The sequence below is a fragment of the Capsella rubella genome, unplaced genomic scaffold (assembly GCF_000375325.1).
Source record: "Capsella rubella cultivar Monte Gargano unplaced genomic scaffold, Caprub1_0 scaffold_4, whole genome shotgun sequence".
Lineage (NCBI taxonomy): Eukaryota > Viridiplantae > Streptophyta > Magnoliopsida > Brassicales > Brassicaceae > Capsella > Capsella rubella.
This window is the reverse complement of record NW_006238920.1, coordinates 9,418,710-9,435,795: the sequence shown is the minus strand read 5'-3', so window position 1 is coordinate 9,435,795 and position 17,086 is coordinate 9,418,710. Positions and strand designations below refer to the sequence as shown.

Here is a 17,086-nt window from a genome sequence, read left to right as displayed (position 1 = left end):
ATCAATGAAATATTATGAAGGTAACAAAACTAGCTGCTTATTCATAATTCTTGCCGACGAAACGAATATACTCAAAGATTGGGTATAACTGACATTTCACGTTTAACAAAAATAAAAAATGAAATTGACATTTCTCATTTCTCAATATCCTCCCCCATAATTGATACAGAGTTGGAGGCATCAGAGAAAAAGAGAGAGAGAGCGATCTCACTCTCAATGGCGGCGATAACAAGCGCGGTGATCGCAATTGCCGGAATCATCTTGGGATGGATAACGATAGAGTTAGCTTGTAAGCCATGCCTGGAGTCAGGCCGTGAAGCTATCGACAGATCTCTCAACCCCGATTACGATCCCGACGACCAAGACGACGTCGTCGACACATCATCCGGTCTTCGTGCTCCTCTCATCCCAAATCCTCCTCCCGATAACTCCGATCCTGATCCCTCCACCGCGATCAAGTCCGTCTGATCGATCTTGAGCTTTTGTTTGTATTTATTTTTTTCCCTCATTTTGCCATATCCTTGTGTAAACATCTCTCTCGTCTCCTAATTTCAGTTGATTTGTGCAATTCCTATTGAATGCTTTGTGTGTTTTGTTCTTTTTGCAAAGTATTCAATGAAGCAACAATTCGAGATCTATCAATACGATTAAGGTTCTTATTTGTTATATCAACCATACATAATGTAATCTGTTAGTTAGATATTTGAAGTTGTAGGTTCCAGATGGTTTGTTTGTGGTAGTAGCTCAGTAGATTTGGACCAACAAAGTTGAGTGACGATGCATTTGGACCAATAATTTTAAGATATTGACAGTTCGAAATTAAATTGTATCAAAGTGATTAAAAGAACTTAAATCACTACAAAAGTGGTTAATTACGAATGGCTTCATGGGCTTTATTAGTATCAGACTCTATATATTATGGGCCTTAACATAACTGGGTTTATAAATATATAAACTTGACTCCACTTATTTCATCAAATCTCTCATCTCCAAACCTCAAAATTCAAATTCTCTGTGTGTCTCTCACTCTCAAGCAATGGCGCTTTCTACAGCTTTCAAGGAGAGACTCGATCAAATGGAGTTCACCAGAAACCAACGACTCGATCTTCTCCAGGTACCATCAATTTCGATTCTAGCTTCTCTTCGTTCCTTTGAATCATCGAGTTTTCAATGTCGCTTGTGAGTTTTAGAACTTGTTCGAGTAGTATAATTATCAGAGAATCGCTACAATTCCAGTGTTAATCCAGATCTCAGGTTGATGATGAAATGATGCTTTAGTTTCAATTTGAAATCGAGTTTCTCAACGAATTATCAAATCAGTCATACTATGTACTCTGAAATTTGTGGAATCAATTTGTTGATCGTTTCTGGTTCTGGTTGATTCTTATGTTTGATCAGGCGGAGAAAGAGATACAAGTGAACAAATCACAGATTTTAGCAACGAAACAGGAGAGTATAAAATCCATAGAACGCAGATGTTTGATGTTAGACCAAAAGATAGCTGCACAAAACCTCAAGATCACGATTCTAAGTTCTAACATTGAAGATCTCGATTCCAAATACCATGGCTCTATACATCAATTGAGGTCTGATCCTTGCTCGTTTCTGATGGTTATGATATCAAGTAATGCGTTTAATTGATCTTTATGGTGAATTTTTTCAAATTGGATGATAGGACACTGAAGAGTGAGGTTGAAGAGCTGAAAGAGTTAGATGAAGAGAGGGAGAAGTATTACAAGGTGAAGTGCTTAGAGATGAATGAGTTTATCCAAAACGTTGAGAGGTTTAGATCAGAGAACCGTTTACAAATCGAGAACCTGAGAAACAGAGTAATGGAGGTAAATATAAACTTACTCTTTGATCTAAACCTTTCAACAGAACACTTTGAATGTGAATTTTAAACGGTTCTATGGATTTTAAACTTTGAATCCATAGAACTAAATATAAACAGAACACTTTGAATGTGAATTATATAATTTAGTGCCTGGTCTTGGATTTAAGTTAATGATTTGGACCATTGTGAGGTTTAATTATAATGTCATCATCAATATTTGTTGTTTCTCAGCTTAACTCAACGTTCAAAGAAATTCATGAGAAGAACAGGTATCTGCAGAATACAAACTAAGGTATGATTTCTAAATCACCTAAACCATCATGAAGAAAGATTTTAAAAGTGTAGTATGAACACGTTTGTGGGAAAGGCTTTGTATGAGGTATAACCATATGGTTGTATATTATGATGATTATGAATGAACCAGTAGTTACAGAACAGAAAGCAAGCTTCCTTAGTATTACTTCTACCCTCTTAGAACACACTAGTCAGTCAATTTTATTAAACCGATTAGACTATATATCGAATCAAGTAAACCAATAAAACCGAAATCGGTGTTTATCTCCTCCACCGAACCGAACCAAAAGGAAAAAACTCATAAACCCTAAATCCAGCATCGTCGGCTTCGCGCTCTGAAAAATCAAAGCGTAGAGAGAAGAAGAAAAAGAAGATGAGAGTAAAAAGGCAGAAGAAAAACAGGAGAACCGTCAGATTCTTTACTGTATGTTTCGGATTCCGTCAGCCTTTCAAAGTACTCTGCGACGGCACTTTCATCCACCATCTTGTTGCTAATGAGATCACTCCCGCCGATACTGCTATCTCCGAACTCCTCGGTGGTCCCGTCAAGCTCTTCACCACCAGGTTTCTTTCTATCTCACTCTCTCTCTCTTTTCTCACGACTTCATATCAATTTACCGGATTTCTTATCATGGAGCTGTTCCGTAGATGTGTTGTTGCGGAGTTGGAGAAACTGGGTAATGATTTTTCTGAATCTCTGGAAGCTGCTCAGATGCTGAGTACAGCAACGTAAGCTTCCCCTTTTGACTCATTACCTTACTTTGATTTATTTGTCTTTTATCGTGTGTCTATGAATGTATTCTATATATTTAGCTAGAAGACTTCTCCAACTGGATTGTCTAGTGTGAGATGAATTAGGAGATTGTGTACATTTTGGATTTGATTCATGAGGCACGCAACTGAGTTTTGTATAACTGATATGCATTTGATGACTTGTGAAGTCCCAGGCTATATAATGTATTGGATAATTGATATAGATGAGCCTTTAAAGTATAGACAGTGAGGACTTTTGAAGTTCCTGAGCTGGATTTTGTATAATGTATATGAAGTTGATTTGCTTCACTTGTGAGTGTTTAGATGTGAGCACGAGGAGGCAAAAGCAGCGGATGAGTGTTTGTCAGAAGTTTTAGGTATAAAAAATTCTGAGCATTTCTTTCTCGGAACTCAGGATGCTGAGTTTAGGAAAAAGCTTCAGCAGGTTAGTTTAATGAGCAGAGTTTTTGTATTTCGTTGCAGAGGATGGAGTTTTGTCTGTGAGGGTTTTTAGAGTTTCTAATACAATGAATCTCCATGATTTAATTCGTCTTTCAGGAGACTATTGTTCCTCTTGTGTTTGGTTTAAGGAACATTCTGCTGATCGAACAACCTTCTGATTTCCAACGTGAGACTGCCAAAGACTCTGAAAAAAGAAGGTTAAATATGACTGACACAGAAAAAAGATTGTTGGCGAAAAAGACTTCGAAGATCATAGCTTCCAATAGAGAAGAAGGAACAATTGTAAATGAAGAATGGGGGATGCCTCGAGTAATCTCTACAAGAAATGTACTTGGTGTGAAAGATAGACCTCAATTCAAGAGAAATAGAGCAAAGGTAATGTTACAATCTCTTCACATTAGTCACCTTTTATTAGTTTGTATATAACTCTTTTAGGATTCATTAGTACATTTTCTTCGATGAAGTAGCTGTGGAGAAACTAAACTAACATTGTTGTGTCAAAACTCTACAGGGTCCAAATCCACTTTCATGCATGAAGAAAAAGAAGGACAACAGTACAGAGAAACGTCGACCCAACTCTAACTCTGGTGCACAAAAGGTAGGCATAAAGATTTGGCAGTCTTATATTTACAAATACGCAGATGTTTACAATTCGATGTTTATCTTGGGTTTCCAGGAAAAGAAAGAAGCCGAGAGTGATACAAAAAAGAGAACAAGAAAACGATCGAAGAAAGGAAAATCTGGTCCGGAGAGCAACGAGTGAAAACAGAGGATATTAACATTTTATTAAGCGACTCACCAAGAATTTTTGATGCCTTTTCTTGAACGGTTATGTTTTACTACTGCATTCTAAAATTTTGGTCACCAATCGCACTATAGTTGTAGTCACATTGCTTTGAGTCTTTGACACCCTCATCTCCTTTATCCACATTTCAAGCAAGAAGCTAAAAGAGACTTCATCACTCATACATAAAGAAAGCTAAAACGCCAACTGTTGTTTTAAACACAAAACGGCCAAAAAAATATGAAGATAATCACTAAAATGAGTCCAAAACAACTAGGAACTTTTATTCTTGATTTAAGGCAAACAACAACAGTCTTTGGGTGGACGGAATCTGGATGCATCCATACAAATAATGTATATATCTTGTTGAGTTTACTTAAGAATTTGGCTACCATAATCATCATTGAACTTGTCGTAAAGATGGGCGTGCAGATGAGCTGATGGTCGAGTGTTGCTCAGAGCTCGATCAATATCTTCTGGTAGGATAGGTCCAACTTTTGGCAACTCTGCAAGACAAAGCAGAACAATGTCAAAGGTTCTGCAGTTTTTAATCATAAACTATGTCAATGATGGATTCTTTTTCAAGTGAGATTTTACCCTCTTCAGGTACAGTTTCTTCTCTGTCTTCCAAAACAGCTAGTGTACGCCTCAATGGTTGCATTGCAGCTTCCTTACAAAGTATTCGAATGTCCGAACCAGAGTAACCCTCGGATTTCTCAACCAGCACATCATGAGGCAATGGCTCATCACCTGGTTGTGACGGCAAGAGCATCTCGAACATTCCTCTTCTAGCTTCCGGATCAGGTAAAGGTACAAGGATCTAATGATTCACTAGTTAAGGCTAAAACAAAGGAAAATCGTAGAAGAAGCATTTTTGTTCAATAAGGTAAAACAGAAAAGGATACTCTTTTCTCTAGACGCCGGAGCATAGCTGCATCTAGTTCCCAGGGGAGATTTGTCGCTGCTAAAACAAACACGAGCTCATTCGTTTTCTGTAACCCATCCATCTGCAAATTTTGAACCAAACAAGATTTAGAACTGATGGAGTGCTAAGGTATTGAACTGTGGAGGCATAAGTTCTTGCGCATTTTACCTGAATGAGCAACTCGGTTTTGAGACGCCTGCTTGCTTCATGTTCACTGCGGCCTTCACCACCACGTTGGCTTATGATTGCATCTATTTCATCAAGAAATATCGTTGAAGGTGCGTGATGCCTAGCTAGATCAAACAGAACTCTTATCAACTTCTCAGAGTCACCTGAAAACATCAAAACAGATATGGAAATGCCCAAATTTTATTATTAAAAAAGATCCAACTTTTTCATGGTTAAAGAGTAACTAAAGGTGAAGAAAATTGCACCTCTCCATTTGCTAACAACAGATGAGGCTGAGATATTGAAGAATGTTGTATTGCATTCTGTAGCAACAGCCTTTGCAAGCATAGTCTACAGAAGACAAAGTAAGAATGTTACACATAGGTAGGTTTCAATCTTGACGATGCCTAAAAAAAAATATACTTTTCATGATCGAGAAGTGTTGGAGTAGGCTCAAGAAATTGGTTAATGGTTTGGTGAAGTAAGTTTTCATATAATTTTGAAATGCAAGCTCCATGAGGCTGTAAATAGAGCAAGAATTCCAAACTAATAACGCAATTTGAACCAGAATCATCTCACCTTGCCAGTACCAGGTGGACCAAAAAGAAGAATTCCTTTCCATGGAGTTAGTAGACCATTAAAGTACCTAAAATCAGAAACTGGTGAGATTCAAGTATCAAAATAATCTGCAAGCAATTGGACATTGGCATATATGGCTTAGATAGCAAGGAAGGACATACGTGGGGTATTTTATAGGCATCACCACAGCTTCTTTGAGCAACTTCTTCGCATTCTCCAATCCCTTGATGCTATCCCACTTAATATTTGGATTACCACGGATGATATCCCTAAAACACACCAATTCATCAGAAACTAAAGCACAAGAACATAACAAAAATTGTATAAGTAGCTACACCTCAATGACTTACCTACTCAAACTCTCTGCAAGAGTACGAGTTTCTGCAGATTCAAAAGGTGGAAACATAGACTTTTTCCTGCAGAATAACATTAAAGAGACAGTGCTTTCGTTAGAGGGAATGAAAGGTAATAAGAACCCAAATTATATTCTTGTTTTCTTATGCTAAACATTGCTCACATCCAACACTCTCTAAACAAATGGGAATAAGGAGAAAATCAAAAGGAATCCATATAGATCTTACGGCTTCTCGCGAATGACATTGCCATTGGCCGAGCCTGTGTTACCATCCTGCAATCATGATAAATATTAGAACTTTGATCATCAGAGGACAAAGAACACACCCCATTTACTGCTTTAAGCACTTCCGAGGTTCCAGGAAGACTAAAGAAGGCAAAAATCACCTGAGCAGTAGTGGTAACTTGGGAAGAGTTGTTGACATCAGCAGCATTGGTAGTGTTGGATGATCCATCATGTGGTTGGTCCTCCTTGTTGGAATCTTGATCAGGCAGCTTCTTCCTCCCAAACTTGGCATCATAAAACGTTTTAAATTCCTAATAAATACATAGATATTCTTGAACAAATCGATCAATTCTCCAAGCTCATTGCTTTGAATTCAGAGAAATCGAAACAGGTTCGTTGATTGTTCAATTCTAAAGGGACATTGAAAGTGACCATTTTTCGTATCAGAAACATACACACAAAAATCTAACTTTTTTAATTCGAAAAGTAAGAAGTTGAAACAGGTCTAAGCCCATTCCTCGGTTTCTCCGGTGGTCTTAAAAAAAAAAGTTGATAGTATTTGTTTTTCAAGATAAAAACGTAAGCGACATTAAAGTGTATGACTTTGATTCGAGTTTTGCAATTATAATCTGGTTGAAAATTGCAAGAACTGCATATGTAAAAAGTAAAGTAAATGAAGAAGAGAAAGCGAGAGAGAGAGAGAGAGAGAGAGAGTTGGGAGTAAGATTACCAGAAAGCTCCAGCGAGTCTGAGAAGGCTCATCATCAGTCGCCATCTTTGGAGAGAGAGAGAGAGAGACAGAGAGAGAGCGAGAGATCTCAAAACTGAAGAAGAGAACGAGAGAGAGGAGAAAGATATATGACGGATGGTGAGAGTTGAACTTCAGCCAGCTCTCTCTCTCTCTCTCTCATCAGTCCTCTCTTGCAAATATGCAAATACATCAAACAAACAGGCACGTGCTACACAGTTGGAGGACAATCATTTATTAAATAAAAAAAATATAAATAAAATCAGATCAGTAGATTCTTGTTTTCTATGACGTCACAATAAATTATTTATACAATTTTCCATTTGTTTTACACTTTTGACAATTTTTCTATGATTTTTAGATATAAATTATTTATAAAAAAGTTATATATATATATAGGAGTATAAAAGGATTACAATACATGGTTGCATGGAGCTTGCTTTTAATAATACGACCAGCTAAAAAGATTCATCGGTTACGCCCATAAACCATAGATCTCTCTGGAGAACAACACTCTGAGACGTGCTTCCTACTTGCCTCTTTCTAGCTCGTTTCCTTTTTTTATTTATATATACTATATAGTATATGGTTTGGTGCACAAATTGTTACTTGTACGGATGTGAAAACAACAACGTCAATCCAAATCATTTTACCAGTCTTCTTCTCACAGTTTCCCCTGATTACGATGTGTGTCTCTCTTCGATAATGGACTTTCTTGGCTGTATGAAAAAAATTGCTCCTCGACCCACAAGGCTAATACATAAATGTCTAATTAGGCCTATATGGGCCTCAACTCAATGCACGAAATCATATATAAGATTTGAGATCTTGTTTGTTATAACTTATGAATAAACCTAACAAACTAAAATAAGGAAAATACTAAATAATTTGGAAAAATAAAACTTATTTATTTTTCTATTATGTTTTTGGTGTTGGGACTTCTTCTACTGAAAAAATAAATGATTAAATTTTCTAAACAAAAAAGAAATAATATGAATACAGCCTCAAACATTGGAGAGGGAAAAGGGAAGTTGTTTCTCAAATAGACCAAGCCTGTAGTCGCCAAGTTTAGTCTTGTAAGCAGATAACTTGTACTCCGACCAGGTAAACTCGTTGTAAAGCCAATCATCTTGCTTTGGGACAAGGCATCTCAATGGTGCAATCTTCTCGCTCAACGGAGGACCTGCGAAGTATATCATTGATAGTCTTGACCTCTTTGTAGCTGTCACCACTCTATGTTTCACACTCTTGAATCTTCCGTTTGTCATCACCTGCTTTGTTTTCTCAAATATTAGATTACCACCCACAATCACGAAATGTTTAGAAATATGAATTTGTGCTGTAACCCCTATAGTATATGGTGGTAATTATTACTAGTATAATGTTTCGAAAGGTGATGATCATATGATAATAATTCATGACTCATGCAGATATAAACTTATTAAATTTCTATAAAATTGCAATGAATCTACCAATTTTTAAAACATATAATCTAAATATATTTATATATTAAATTAATAGTTTAATGAACTCATAAATTTTTCAGAAGAATACCTGAAGATATGTTTGTTGTGATATATAAAATGAGTTGTGAGATAAAATATAAACAAATAGTAAAAAAGAAGAAGTTGCAACAGAAAAGGGGGCACCTGAAGAGTATCTCCGACAATAACGAAGAAAGAGGAGTGGTCAGGTGTAACATCGACCCAAGTTCCATCTTTGACACAGATTTGTAAACCCTCTGTGTCGTTTGATCTGAGCAGTGATATCAACTGTGGATCCGTGTGCTCACCGAACCCAATCTCTCCTTTAGCCGGAGTCTCTTCTTTCTCCGGGTAATGGTTCATCCTCAGACACGAATCACTGTCCATCACTTGAACCAGGCTGCTGAGCTTCTCCTTTGGCTCTATCTTTAGCTCTTCCTCTACCATTTCCAGAACTTTGCTAGACATTCCCTTCATCTTCTCCATGTACTCTTTCACCATCTCTCTGTTACACAATTTACAGTTTAACCTTTTTATGTCAGTTAAGGAACAGAACAGGGGATCTCTCTGTTTTTATCTTAAAGTTGTGTTTTAGAGTTGATCACATACATATGCGCGTTCACAAAACATAAGAGCTCACGAAATAAACATTAAAGTTCTGGGTTTTGGTGTACCTGAAAACTGGAGGAGTTTGCCGGAAAACGTCGGAGGTTTTGTGAGATTCACTGCTGAGATTAGCATCAAGGAGAATATACTCAATCCATCCAAGGTCACCATTGGGCCCGATCCGTTTACTACCGTACCCAAACGGGTCGGGTGGACCAGCCTTTTCTTTGAGAGAGCGAGGCAGAGCAAAGAACTTGATGGCTTCTAGCTCCAACAGTGTCAAAAGATCTGGTCGGACACCATGGTTGATGACTTTGAAGAACCCAAACTCCTCACATGCCTTGACGATTTGGGTTTTGGCTTCTGAGTCGGTTAAGTCTATCACAGGGATTATAACCGGACTCGGTTTGCTTTTCGGGTTAACGTAGAGGTTGCTATCAAAATTGTTGGCTGGCTGTACCACAAGTACCATGGTTTACTCTTTTTGCTCTATTTCTTTTATTTATTTTAAGAAGAACTTTTCAGTGATCTTAAGAATTTTTTAACAAAAACCAAAAAAACGAAAAAAAGATTGCTGAAGATGAGAATGAAGTGATGAATTTTTAAAAGAGAAAGAATTTGGGTGAAAAGGAGTGTTTTCTTTGCACTTAATTTATAGTCGTTTGTTCTGTGTAGGGCAGTGGATTTATTTATTTATTTGTTCAGGCCAATTACTTATTGTTTTGGTATATTTATAAATATAAATATTAAATACCCAATGTAGGGTTTGTTGAAAAGGAATGTAATCTTTGACTAGTGATTCTAATTAAATGAGATAACTCTCATATGAATTGATTTTTCAATTGTTTTATAAGTATTTAGGAAAAACATTTAAAAATTACCACACTACTTTGAATATTAAAAATAAAATCTAAATGGAACTATATAAATATAGTTTCAATATTAATCTTAAATTTTATACATAATATATATATATATAATATAACATTAAATGTCCTTTTTGATAAAAGTTTATATAAAATATCAATATTTGAATATGTTAATTAAAATTATGTTTTTTCAATTGTTAGGATAATTGTATTTTTATTGTTTCTTCTCCCCATATTTGATAGGAATACTTTTGTTCAATAACTCCCATATACTATATGTACCACATATATAATGTCAAATTTCAATGGTCTATTTCCTGCAAACAAATAAAATGGTCTCCATAAATCAATATTTGTTAGTTATGAACAGTCAATCAAAGAAGCATAAAAAAATAGTTTTTGACATAATTAGGGAAACGAAAGCATCTATTTTGGAAATATTGAATTAATTACTATAAAGTGAAATTAATTTTAAACGATTGTAACTAGAGTACATGTAGAAGATCATGTTAATTTGACATGTGGAGGTGTAGGGAGGGACTAGTCTGAGTAGTCTCCACACAAATCCCCATCGAGTCATCTCTCTAATACTATTGTTTTCTCGGGAGTATGTAGTTATGTACTGCACGACTACTTTTCAATCTTCAGCTTAATTATACATCATATATACGTCACGTTTTTTGTGTTTTAAATTTTTTTAATTGGAGTTTGAGAGTATGATGTAATATATATTATTGTCCTCGTACGCCAGAGATTTTATTGTGTATCCTCTATTCGGCTATTCCTATGTTTTATAGTTTTTTAAGATTCGGTCGACGTCGACTTATTTTTATTGATGATTTGGTTTTGGTATATTGCAGTGATCCCCTGACCCCTATAGAGACACGTGACAAAAATGTGATAAGTGTAGTGTGTTAAACCACGCTGAGTCGGTCGGGAACTAAACAAATTAGAGGTCACGTGGTTGTGGATGTTGTGCACAGCTTACTTCGTCGCCTGGTCTGCTTAAGTACGTGGGAGTGCGTGTTTTCTATTATTAGGCATCCTTTGTCCTTTTTCTCTATTGCATGGAGACAGACACTATATATTATATTTCTGTCGGATTATTGGGTGAAGCATGTCATCATCATCCATGATCACTCTCTATATTTCCGTATACATTATCTCTCTGCTAGAATCTATTTTCCGGCGGTGACAAACTTATTAGATACCTCGGAAATGGATATATACGCAGTTTGCTTTTATTACAAATGGATCTAAGAACATGATTGATCTGAAAATTATTTTTGATGATAGCAGCTGAGAGATTCATGTGGTGATATTGAATGCTCACCATTTCCAAGGATGTTCATCGAATCATGCCCAAAACTTTGTGAATCATTTATAGAATGTGTACATTTTTTATTTTGTTGGATAGCACTTTAATTTGCTAATGACGTCAACAATACTGACCGGGGTTGTCATCTTACCAAACTTCGAAGATATATCTAGCTTCTCATAAGACGATATATGATGAAACAAAGAAGAGTGTTAAAAGGACTAGTTATGTTACTTTTTTCGTAATATTGTCTTGGAATATTCTCCATAAAATCAAATTCAAAGTGATGACAATACGTTTTTTTTTAAGTAATCAATGATTGATCTAAAAGTATTCATTAAAATTTCCGCATATGAATAGTAGTGAGATAATCATTCTTCGAAGCTGAAAGGGTCAAATCCTTCACCAATAGACTTTCTGAACTCTTTCCAACACTGCTTGGCTTCCGTGTCTTTGTCTAACATTGTGTATATTATTGCCTGTACTTTTTACAATGAACCACATTACTACCTTTCGACAACTAAAAACATTGCGGTAGATTTGTTTTTAATTTCCACTGATATGATTAATCCAATTAACAAGTAGTACTATATAGTTTATTTACTCTTTAACAAAATTGAATACAAAGATGTACGAGTTATGTTCACAAACCTTATAAAGAGGGATTCGAACATCAGAAATCTGAGCATTATCGTCATTTAGACAACTATACTCAGCAGCTTCTTGATACCTTTCCTACAATACCGTCCAAATAAAACTAACCATTAATCAAAGACTATAAATTTTTCAAAAAAATTGCATGCATCAAAGATTATACTTGTGGAGAAAAGATCCCACATCGGAAGATGTGAGTGGACTTAAATAATATATAAAGGGTTAGGGCCAATCCACTCATTGCCAATTGGTTTTGAGTTGGAATCCCATTACAAACCCTAATTTAACATGGTATCAGAGCCCGAACACACGCTGACCCATTAATTAATCCGGCCCGGATAGAGCCCCGATCACCCCATTAATTGATGGCCCAAAATAAGGCCCAATTCCATCGAGAGCTCTAGAAGAGCATTATCTCGAGGGGGTGTGATGAATTCTGTCGAGATTAATGGCTAAAAGAGCCATTATCTCGAGGGGGCGTGTGGAGAAAAGATCCCACATCGGAAGATGTGAGGGGACTTAAGTAATATATAAAGGGTTAGGGCCAATCCACTCATTGCCAATTGGTTTTGAGTTGGAAGCCCATTACAAACCCTAATTTAACAATAATACTGTGACAGTACGTAGAAAATAATTATAAAGAAAATAAAAAAGGTACCAGCAAAATTAGAATCTCAACAAGAGCCATCTGGACGTTGAAGTCGGCCTCAGGCTCGTTTTTGTAGCGCATGTTTGCGTCACGAAGGAGCTGCACCGCCTCCTCACATTTTCCTTCCTTCATCTTCCGTACAGCCTCCATCTATATACACCCCACAAGTTTTTATATACATATCCGTATAACATTCCTACTGGCTAGTCTTAGTCTAGACTCTAGAGGATCAAGAACTCACGTGACACTAAAATACTGGAAAAAAAAAAGATATTTATATGTTTCCAGATTGTACCTTAATGGAATCAATATCTTCCTTTGAAGGCAAAGAAGGGAGCTTTTGGAGACTGAATTGTCTTTGAGAAGGAATGGGTTTACCCGAAGCAAGCATTGAGCTCACTTCAAAGAGAGACCTCAATGCGAACTTAGCTGGCAAAGGATACATACCGGAATTAGCGGATACGGCTGAGGTCGGCTTCCCGGATATGATCATGTCGGCGGCACTTGGATGAGCAGCTGCGACGGCATTGTAGGTCGTATTCTTTATCTTTAAGCCGAAGATGCTTAAGGCGCAAGCAAGTGCTAGGGATGCTCCCGCCGCCACTTTTAGTGGCGTTACGAGCTTTTTATCATCGTGAGAATCACTTTTGCTGTTTGATTTGGCCATCGTGATTGGCGATCTGATGAACGAACGGCCGCTTTGACCGCCATTGGAGGGAATAACAAAATAAGGGGTTTGAGATCTGAGAATTGATTTATGTGAAAAGGTGAAGTTAGGGAAAGGAAGTGTGAGTTTCTGACTATGGCCTAGAAGAAATGTAGAAGTCATTCTTTTCCTAAGAGTAATAAGAGAAATAAAAATGGTTGTTGTGTTAGGTAATACTTGTTACCCTTTTGTTTTTTTTTCTTAGTTTCTCCACATGCATAGAACATCTTAGAGATTTAGGGTTTGTGAAGGAAAGCATCGATTTGTTGCTTCAGACAGAAGTAACTTGAGATTGACGAAAAGGAATCTAAGATTTTAATTTGCTTGCTTAAACAAGCCAGTACGTATTTAGGCAAGGTTTCGATAGCTTATTTACTGTTTGGTATCCTATTTTTCGAAATTACAAGATAAATGTTCATTTGTTCCCTTTGTATTCTTAGAGACGTTTGATCTAGTGGTAGTACATACATTTTGCAGATTAGTGGGTTTTCATTGTAGTATTTGATTCAGAAAATATTATTCTTTTCTCTATAGTTTGGGACATTGGAAATTCCCATGGCAATATATTCTTTGTTCGTGTATCTCTTCGATTAAAGTATAATAAACTTCTTTACCTATGATACAAGACTAACATTAGAATAACTTGAATGTTTTTCCTCTTCCACTTGCAATCCAGTTCTTCTTGTGTATAAAACCAACTTTCCATAAGAAAGTTTTAATATTTGACATTCCAAAACACAAATAATCGGACAATTAACATACAATTTAGGTAAGTATATGGTGAATCAGTCCAAGAACAAGGTCAGCATGAAGACCAAGTATGGAGCAGCAGTTGCACCTGTATTCATCGTTGCCGGTGCATACGTCGCTTGGAGCTACATAAATCGTGGCTTATGGAGAAAGAAAGACGATAAAAACGGTCGAGATATCAGAAAAAGCAATGGTAAAAGCGTTGTAGAACAAAAAAGAGATGATGATGTTAAAAGCATTGGTAAGGAGGCTTCCTCTGGAAGAGATCAGAAAGGCCTCTCAAGATCTGTTTCAGTGGGGGCTATTAGAGGAGGAACGTTGGCATTGCAGAGATTGCTTGATTTGCACTCATATCGCGCTGATACTTCTTCACTTGCGAATGCCGAGATTGAGTTTGAAGCATTGCTTTCCAAGGAACACCCGGACTTTGGGATGCTTCAGGTTTGTTCACATATATGTTTAGCAAAAAAAAAAAAGTTTGGTCACATATATATTTTTGTTCTCTTTCGGTTTGTTCATATATAAACTTTATGTCATCTCCCTCTTCTAGAGAGACATTGTGAAGATGGAAATGAGTGGGAAAGAAGCAAAAGGTGTTGAGATATTGAAGAAAGCATTGGAGAAAGCAAGAAAAGAAGAGAAAGGTCATGAGGCTTATGAGATTGAAATGTTGCTTGTGGAGATGTTGATCTACTTGGTTTGCTCTATAATTTCATTTCTCATAATACATGATTTTTTTCACCACATCTATATAATAATAATTTAGTTTTTTACTAATAGGGAAACATGGAAGAGGCAACAAAATGTAAGTGTCTAGAGGATGAAGTCATAACAGATGCAAGACGTCCTCTATACCAGGCAAGTCACATAGAGTAATCTATATAGTATTCAGTTTATCTTCCTATTTTACTTATTGTGAAAATTTCATTTATCTCTCAGACTATAATCCATTACCTTCGAAATGATCCTATGAAACAAGTCGAGGAGACATTCAACAAGTTCAGAGAGATCCAAATTAGTCTACAATGGCCTGGAAGCTCAGAAGAATATGAAACTGAACAGATCACATTCGCCGAGTTCAAGAAAGTAATGGAGTCTCTCAAGCACGAAATCGAAGATGGCAACAAAAGAAAATCGAAATTAGTCAAAGATAAAACAATGGAAGATAGACTTCAATGAAATCTTGAAATGGTTAAAGAATGATCATATGATTTGATACATAAATAATAACACATCAAAATTTAGACCTCCAAAAAAAATCCAAGATACAGTATGTGTACAGTATATATACAGTATCATGTTTAGCAAAAAGATAATCAAAACATAAGTGCAAGCTTTTCCACAATGGATCATCCATGCTGTTTTATGTACATGTTATTACGGGCTTTTAGTGGGCCGAATAGAATTAAAAATAGGCCCAAAAACCATTGTCACCAGAAGAAGTGAAAATTTTCAATCTGAATTTGCTTTTCCAACTTGAGAGAGAACCCTAAACCATTTCCGCGGCGGCGTTTCCCCCTCCAATCTCCTGAATCAATGGCGAGTCTCCGAGGAGTACTGCGCAACGTATCTTCATATTGCCAAAGATCCTTCTCTCAATCACATTTTGCGTCTTCAGGGCTGTTATGTCGATCTGTGGTTAAGCATCCGAACAATCTCGGTCAAATCCAAGGTAGACTTTTCACGACGACGCTTATGAAATCGGGACCGAAGCATAGCGGCACCGAGCAAGGTGTGAAGAGGAACAGTGCAGATCACAGACGTAGATTGCTCGCTGCTAGATTTGAACTGAGGAGAAAGCTGTACAAAGCGTTTTGCAAAGATCCGGATCTTCCCAGCGAAATGAGAGACAAGAATCGTTATAAGCTCTCGAAGTTGCCGAGGAATAGTGCGTTTGTGAGAATCAGAAACCGTTGTGTGTTCACTGGTCGAGGTCGTTCTGTGACAGAGCTGTTTCGGGTTTCTCGAATCGTTTTCCGTGGATTAGCAAATAAAGGTGCTTTGATGGGAATTAAAAAATCGTCTTGGTAGTCTATTTGTGACCGATCCAAGTAAGTGTATTTGATTCTCCTTACTGTTATGTTGTATGTTACTTAGATGATGATGATAAATTGATGTTTTGTTTCAGGGAAGAAGATGATTGTGGAGAAATGGGAGCAAGGAATTGAAGAAACTTTTTTGTGGTAAATACAATTACCCAAGTAGCTGTTTGTATGATGGTGTAAACATTTTTAACACCATCACAAAACTTAGCTTGCTCTTTGTTTACGATCTCTTTCTCAGTTATTCTAGCATTTCTCGTTGAATAAGTTAAACACCATCTACAAAGCATGCTCTTTCTTTATGATCTCTATGATCTCACTAAGGCTTGTGTAGTTATCGTAGCAATTTTTGTGGTTGAATCATGATACATAAAGTTTAGCAACCTTTCACTAAGGAGTATGATGCATTGCTAAAGTAAAAGGTTGAAGTTTTAGAACACTTTGCTTTGGAATATAATGTTGAGAAAGTAGGTGGTAACTCTGAGCCAGTTTCCTTATCGTGTAGATTAGGGAAGATTACTGAAGAGTAGAGGTAAACTCACGAAGAACTTATCAATTATTATATGCTTATGTGCCCTTTGGGATGTTCAAACAAGATATGGCTAGAAGAAAACGATTTTTAGGTAAAAATGTATAACATCAAAGCTGCTCAATTCTTCGGAAAACAGCAGCAGGGGAGTTGTGATAGATATCTTAAGCAGACAACATTAAGCAATGATCAACCTTCTTAGGCTTTCCGCACCTTTACATATGCATCCTATGTCATGGTATTAAGTCTCTGCCTGAGCCCAATTTTGGAAAGAAACAATTTGCCTCTTGCAACATTAGTGATAATGTTTGTGTAACTTGGGTACCTCAACAGTTCAACTTGATGGAAGTCC

General features: G+C 36.6%; 8 protein-coding genes across 10 annotated transcripts; 5 read left to right on the top strand and 3 right to left on the bottom strand.

Moving 5' to 3' along the window:
• Positions 1 to 49: 49 nt before the first annotated feature.
• On the top strand, positions 50 to 666 carry LOC17888385. Its single transcript, XM_006295278.2, has one exon. It carries the CDS (start codon positions 217 to 219, stop codon positions 466 to 468), a length of 252 nt encoding a protein of 83 aa, XP_006295340.1. The 5' UTR covers positions 50 to 216; the 3' UTR covers positions 469 to 666.
• A 362-nt stretch (positions 667 to 1,028) lies between these two features.
• Positions 1,029 to 2,534, top strand: LOC17890475. Its single transcript, XM_006296402.2, has 5 exons — positions 1,029 to 1,114; positions 1,399 to 1,586; positions 1,676 to 1,838; positions 2,066 to 2,126; positions 2,446 to 2,534. The coding sequence occupies exons 1-4, from the start codon at positions 1,037 to 1,039 to the stop codon at positions 2,123 to 2,125; spliced, it is 489 nt and encodes a 162-aa protein (XP_006296464.1). The 5' UTR covers positions 1,029 to 1,036; the 3' UTR covers position 2,126; positions 2,446 to 2,534.
• LOC17890198 (rRNA-processing protein UTP23 homolog) lies at positions 2,488 to 4,256 on the top strand. Its single transcript, XM_006294634.2, has 6 exons — positions 2,488 to 2,692; positions 2,777 to 2,857; positions 3,206 to 3,326; positions 3,440 to 3,718; positions 3,855 to 3,941; positions 4,020 to 4,256. The coding sequence occupies exons 1-6, from the start codon at positions 2,502 to 2,504 to the stop codon at positions 4,104 to 4,106; spliced, it is 846 nt and encodes a 281-aa protein (XP_006294696.2). The 5' UTR covers positions 2,488 to 2,501; the 3' UTR covers positions 4,107 to 4,256.
• Positions 4,257 to 4,366: 110 nt separating this feature from the next.
• LOC17889104 (katanin p60 ATPase-containing subunit A-like 2) lies at positions 4,367 to 7,289 on the bottom strand. Of its 2 annotated transcripts, none has more exons than XM_023784076.1 (11): positions 7,110 to 7,289; positions 6,541 to 6,690; positions 6,381 to 6,427; positions 6,150 to 6,215; positions 5,961 to 6,068; positions 5,800 to 5,866; positions 5,487 to 5,571; positions 5,221 to 5,384; positions 5,033 to 5,134; positions 4,725 to 4,947; positions 4,367 to 4,633 (listed from the first exon to the last, which is right to left on the bottom strand). In XM_023784076.1, the coding sequence occupies exons 1-11, from the start codon at positions 7,152 to 7,154 to the stop codon at positions 4,500 to 4,502; spliced, it is 1,191 nt and encodes a 396-aa protein (XP_023639844.1). In that variant the 5' UTR covers positions 7,155 to 7,289; the 3' UTR covers positions 4,367 to 4,499. The 2 variants fall into 2 exon arrangements, with proteins under 2 accessions (XP_023639844.1, XP_006294387.1); XM_006294325.2 differs by having other exon boundaries at positions 6,541 to 6,663; positions 7,110 to 7,288.
• Positions 7,290 to 8,087: 798 nt separating this feature from the next.
• Positions 8,088 to 9,698, bottom strand: LOC17889792 (gibberellin 2-beta-dioxygenase 3). Its single transcript, XM_006295450.2, has 3 exons — positions 9,286 to 9,698; positions 8,777 to 9,116; positions 8,088 to 8,398 (listed from the first exon to the last, which is right to left on the bottom strand). The coding sequence occupies exons 1-3, from the start codon at positions 9,687 to 9,689 to the stop codon at positions 8,132 to 8,134; spliced, it is 1,011 nt and encodes a 336-aa protein (XP_006295512.1). The 5' UTR covers positions 9,690 to 9,698; the 3' UTR covers positions 8,088 to 8,131.
• A 2,012-nt stretch (positions 9,699 to 11,710) lies between these two features.
• Positions 11,711 to 13,561, bottom strand: LOC17889886. 2 transcript variants are annotated; one of them, XM_006294669.2, is made up of 4 exons: positions 13,003 to 13,561; positions 12,717 to 12,857; positions 12,056 to 12,139; positions 11,711 to 11,883 (listed from the first exon to the last, which is right to left on the bottom strand). In XM_006294669.2, exons 1-4 carry the CDS (start codon positions 13,534 to 13,536, stop codon positions 11,776 to 11,778), a joined length of 867 nt encoding a protein of 288 aa, XP_006294731.1. In that variant the 5' UTR covers positions 13,537 to 13,561; the 3' UTR covers positions 11,711 to 11,775. The 2 variants fall into 2 exon arrangements, with proteins under 2 accessions (XP_006294731.1, XP_023640859.1); XM_023785091.1 differs by having other exon boundaries at positions 11,877 to 11,888.
• A 597-nt stretch (positions 13,562 to 14,158) lies between these two features.
• Positions 14,159 to 15,545, top strand: LOC17889673. The gene is made up of 4 exons (XM_006294696.2): positions 14,159 to 14,604; positions 14,714 to 14,860; positions 14,944 to 15,021; positions 15,103 to 15,545. Exons 1-4 carry the CDS (start codon positions 14,191 to 14,193, stop codon positions 15,340 to 15,342), a joined length of 879 nt encoding a protein of 292 aa, XP_006294758.2. The 5' UTR covers positions 14,159 to 14,190; the 3' UTR covers positions 15,343 to 15,545.
• An 89-nt stretch (positions 15,546 to 15,634) lies between these two features.
• On the top strand, positions 15,635 to 16,483 carry LOC17888814 (ribosomal protein S14, mitochondrial). Its single transcript, XM_006295065.2, has 2 exons — positions 15,635 to 16,214; positions 16,292 to 16,483. The coding sequence occupies exon 1, from the start codon at positions 15,700 to 15,702 to the stop codon at positions 16,192 to 16,194; it is 495 nt and encodes a 164-aa protein (XP_006295127.1). The 5' UTR covers positions 15,635 to 15,699; the 3' UTR covers positions 16,195 to 16,214; positions 16,292 to 16,483.
• The last annotated feature ends 603 nt before the right edge of the window (positions 16,484 to 17,086 follow it).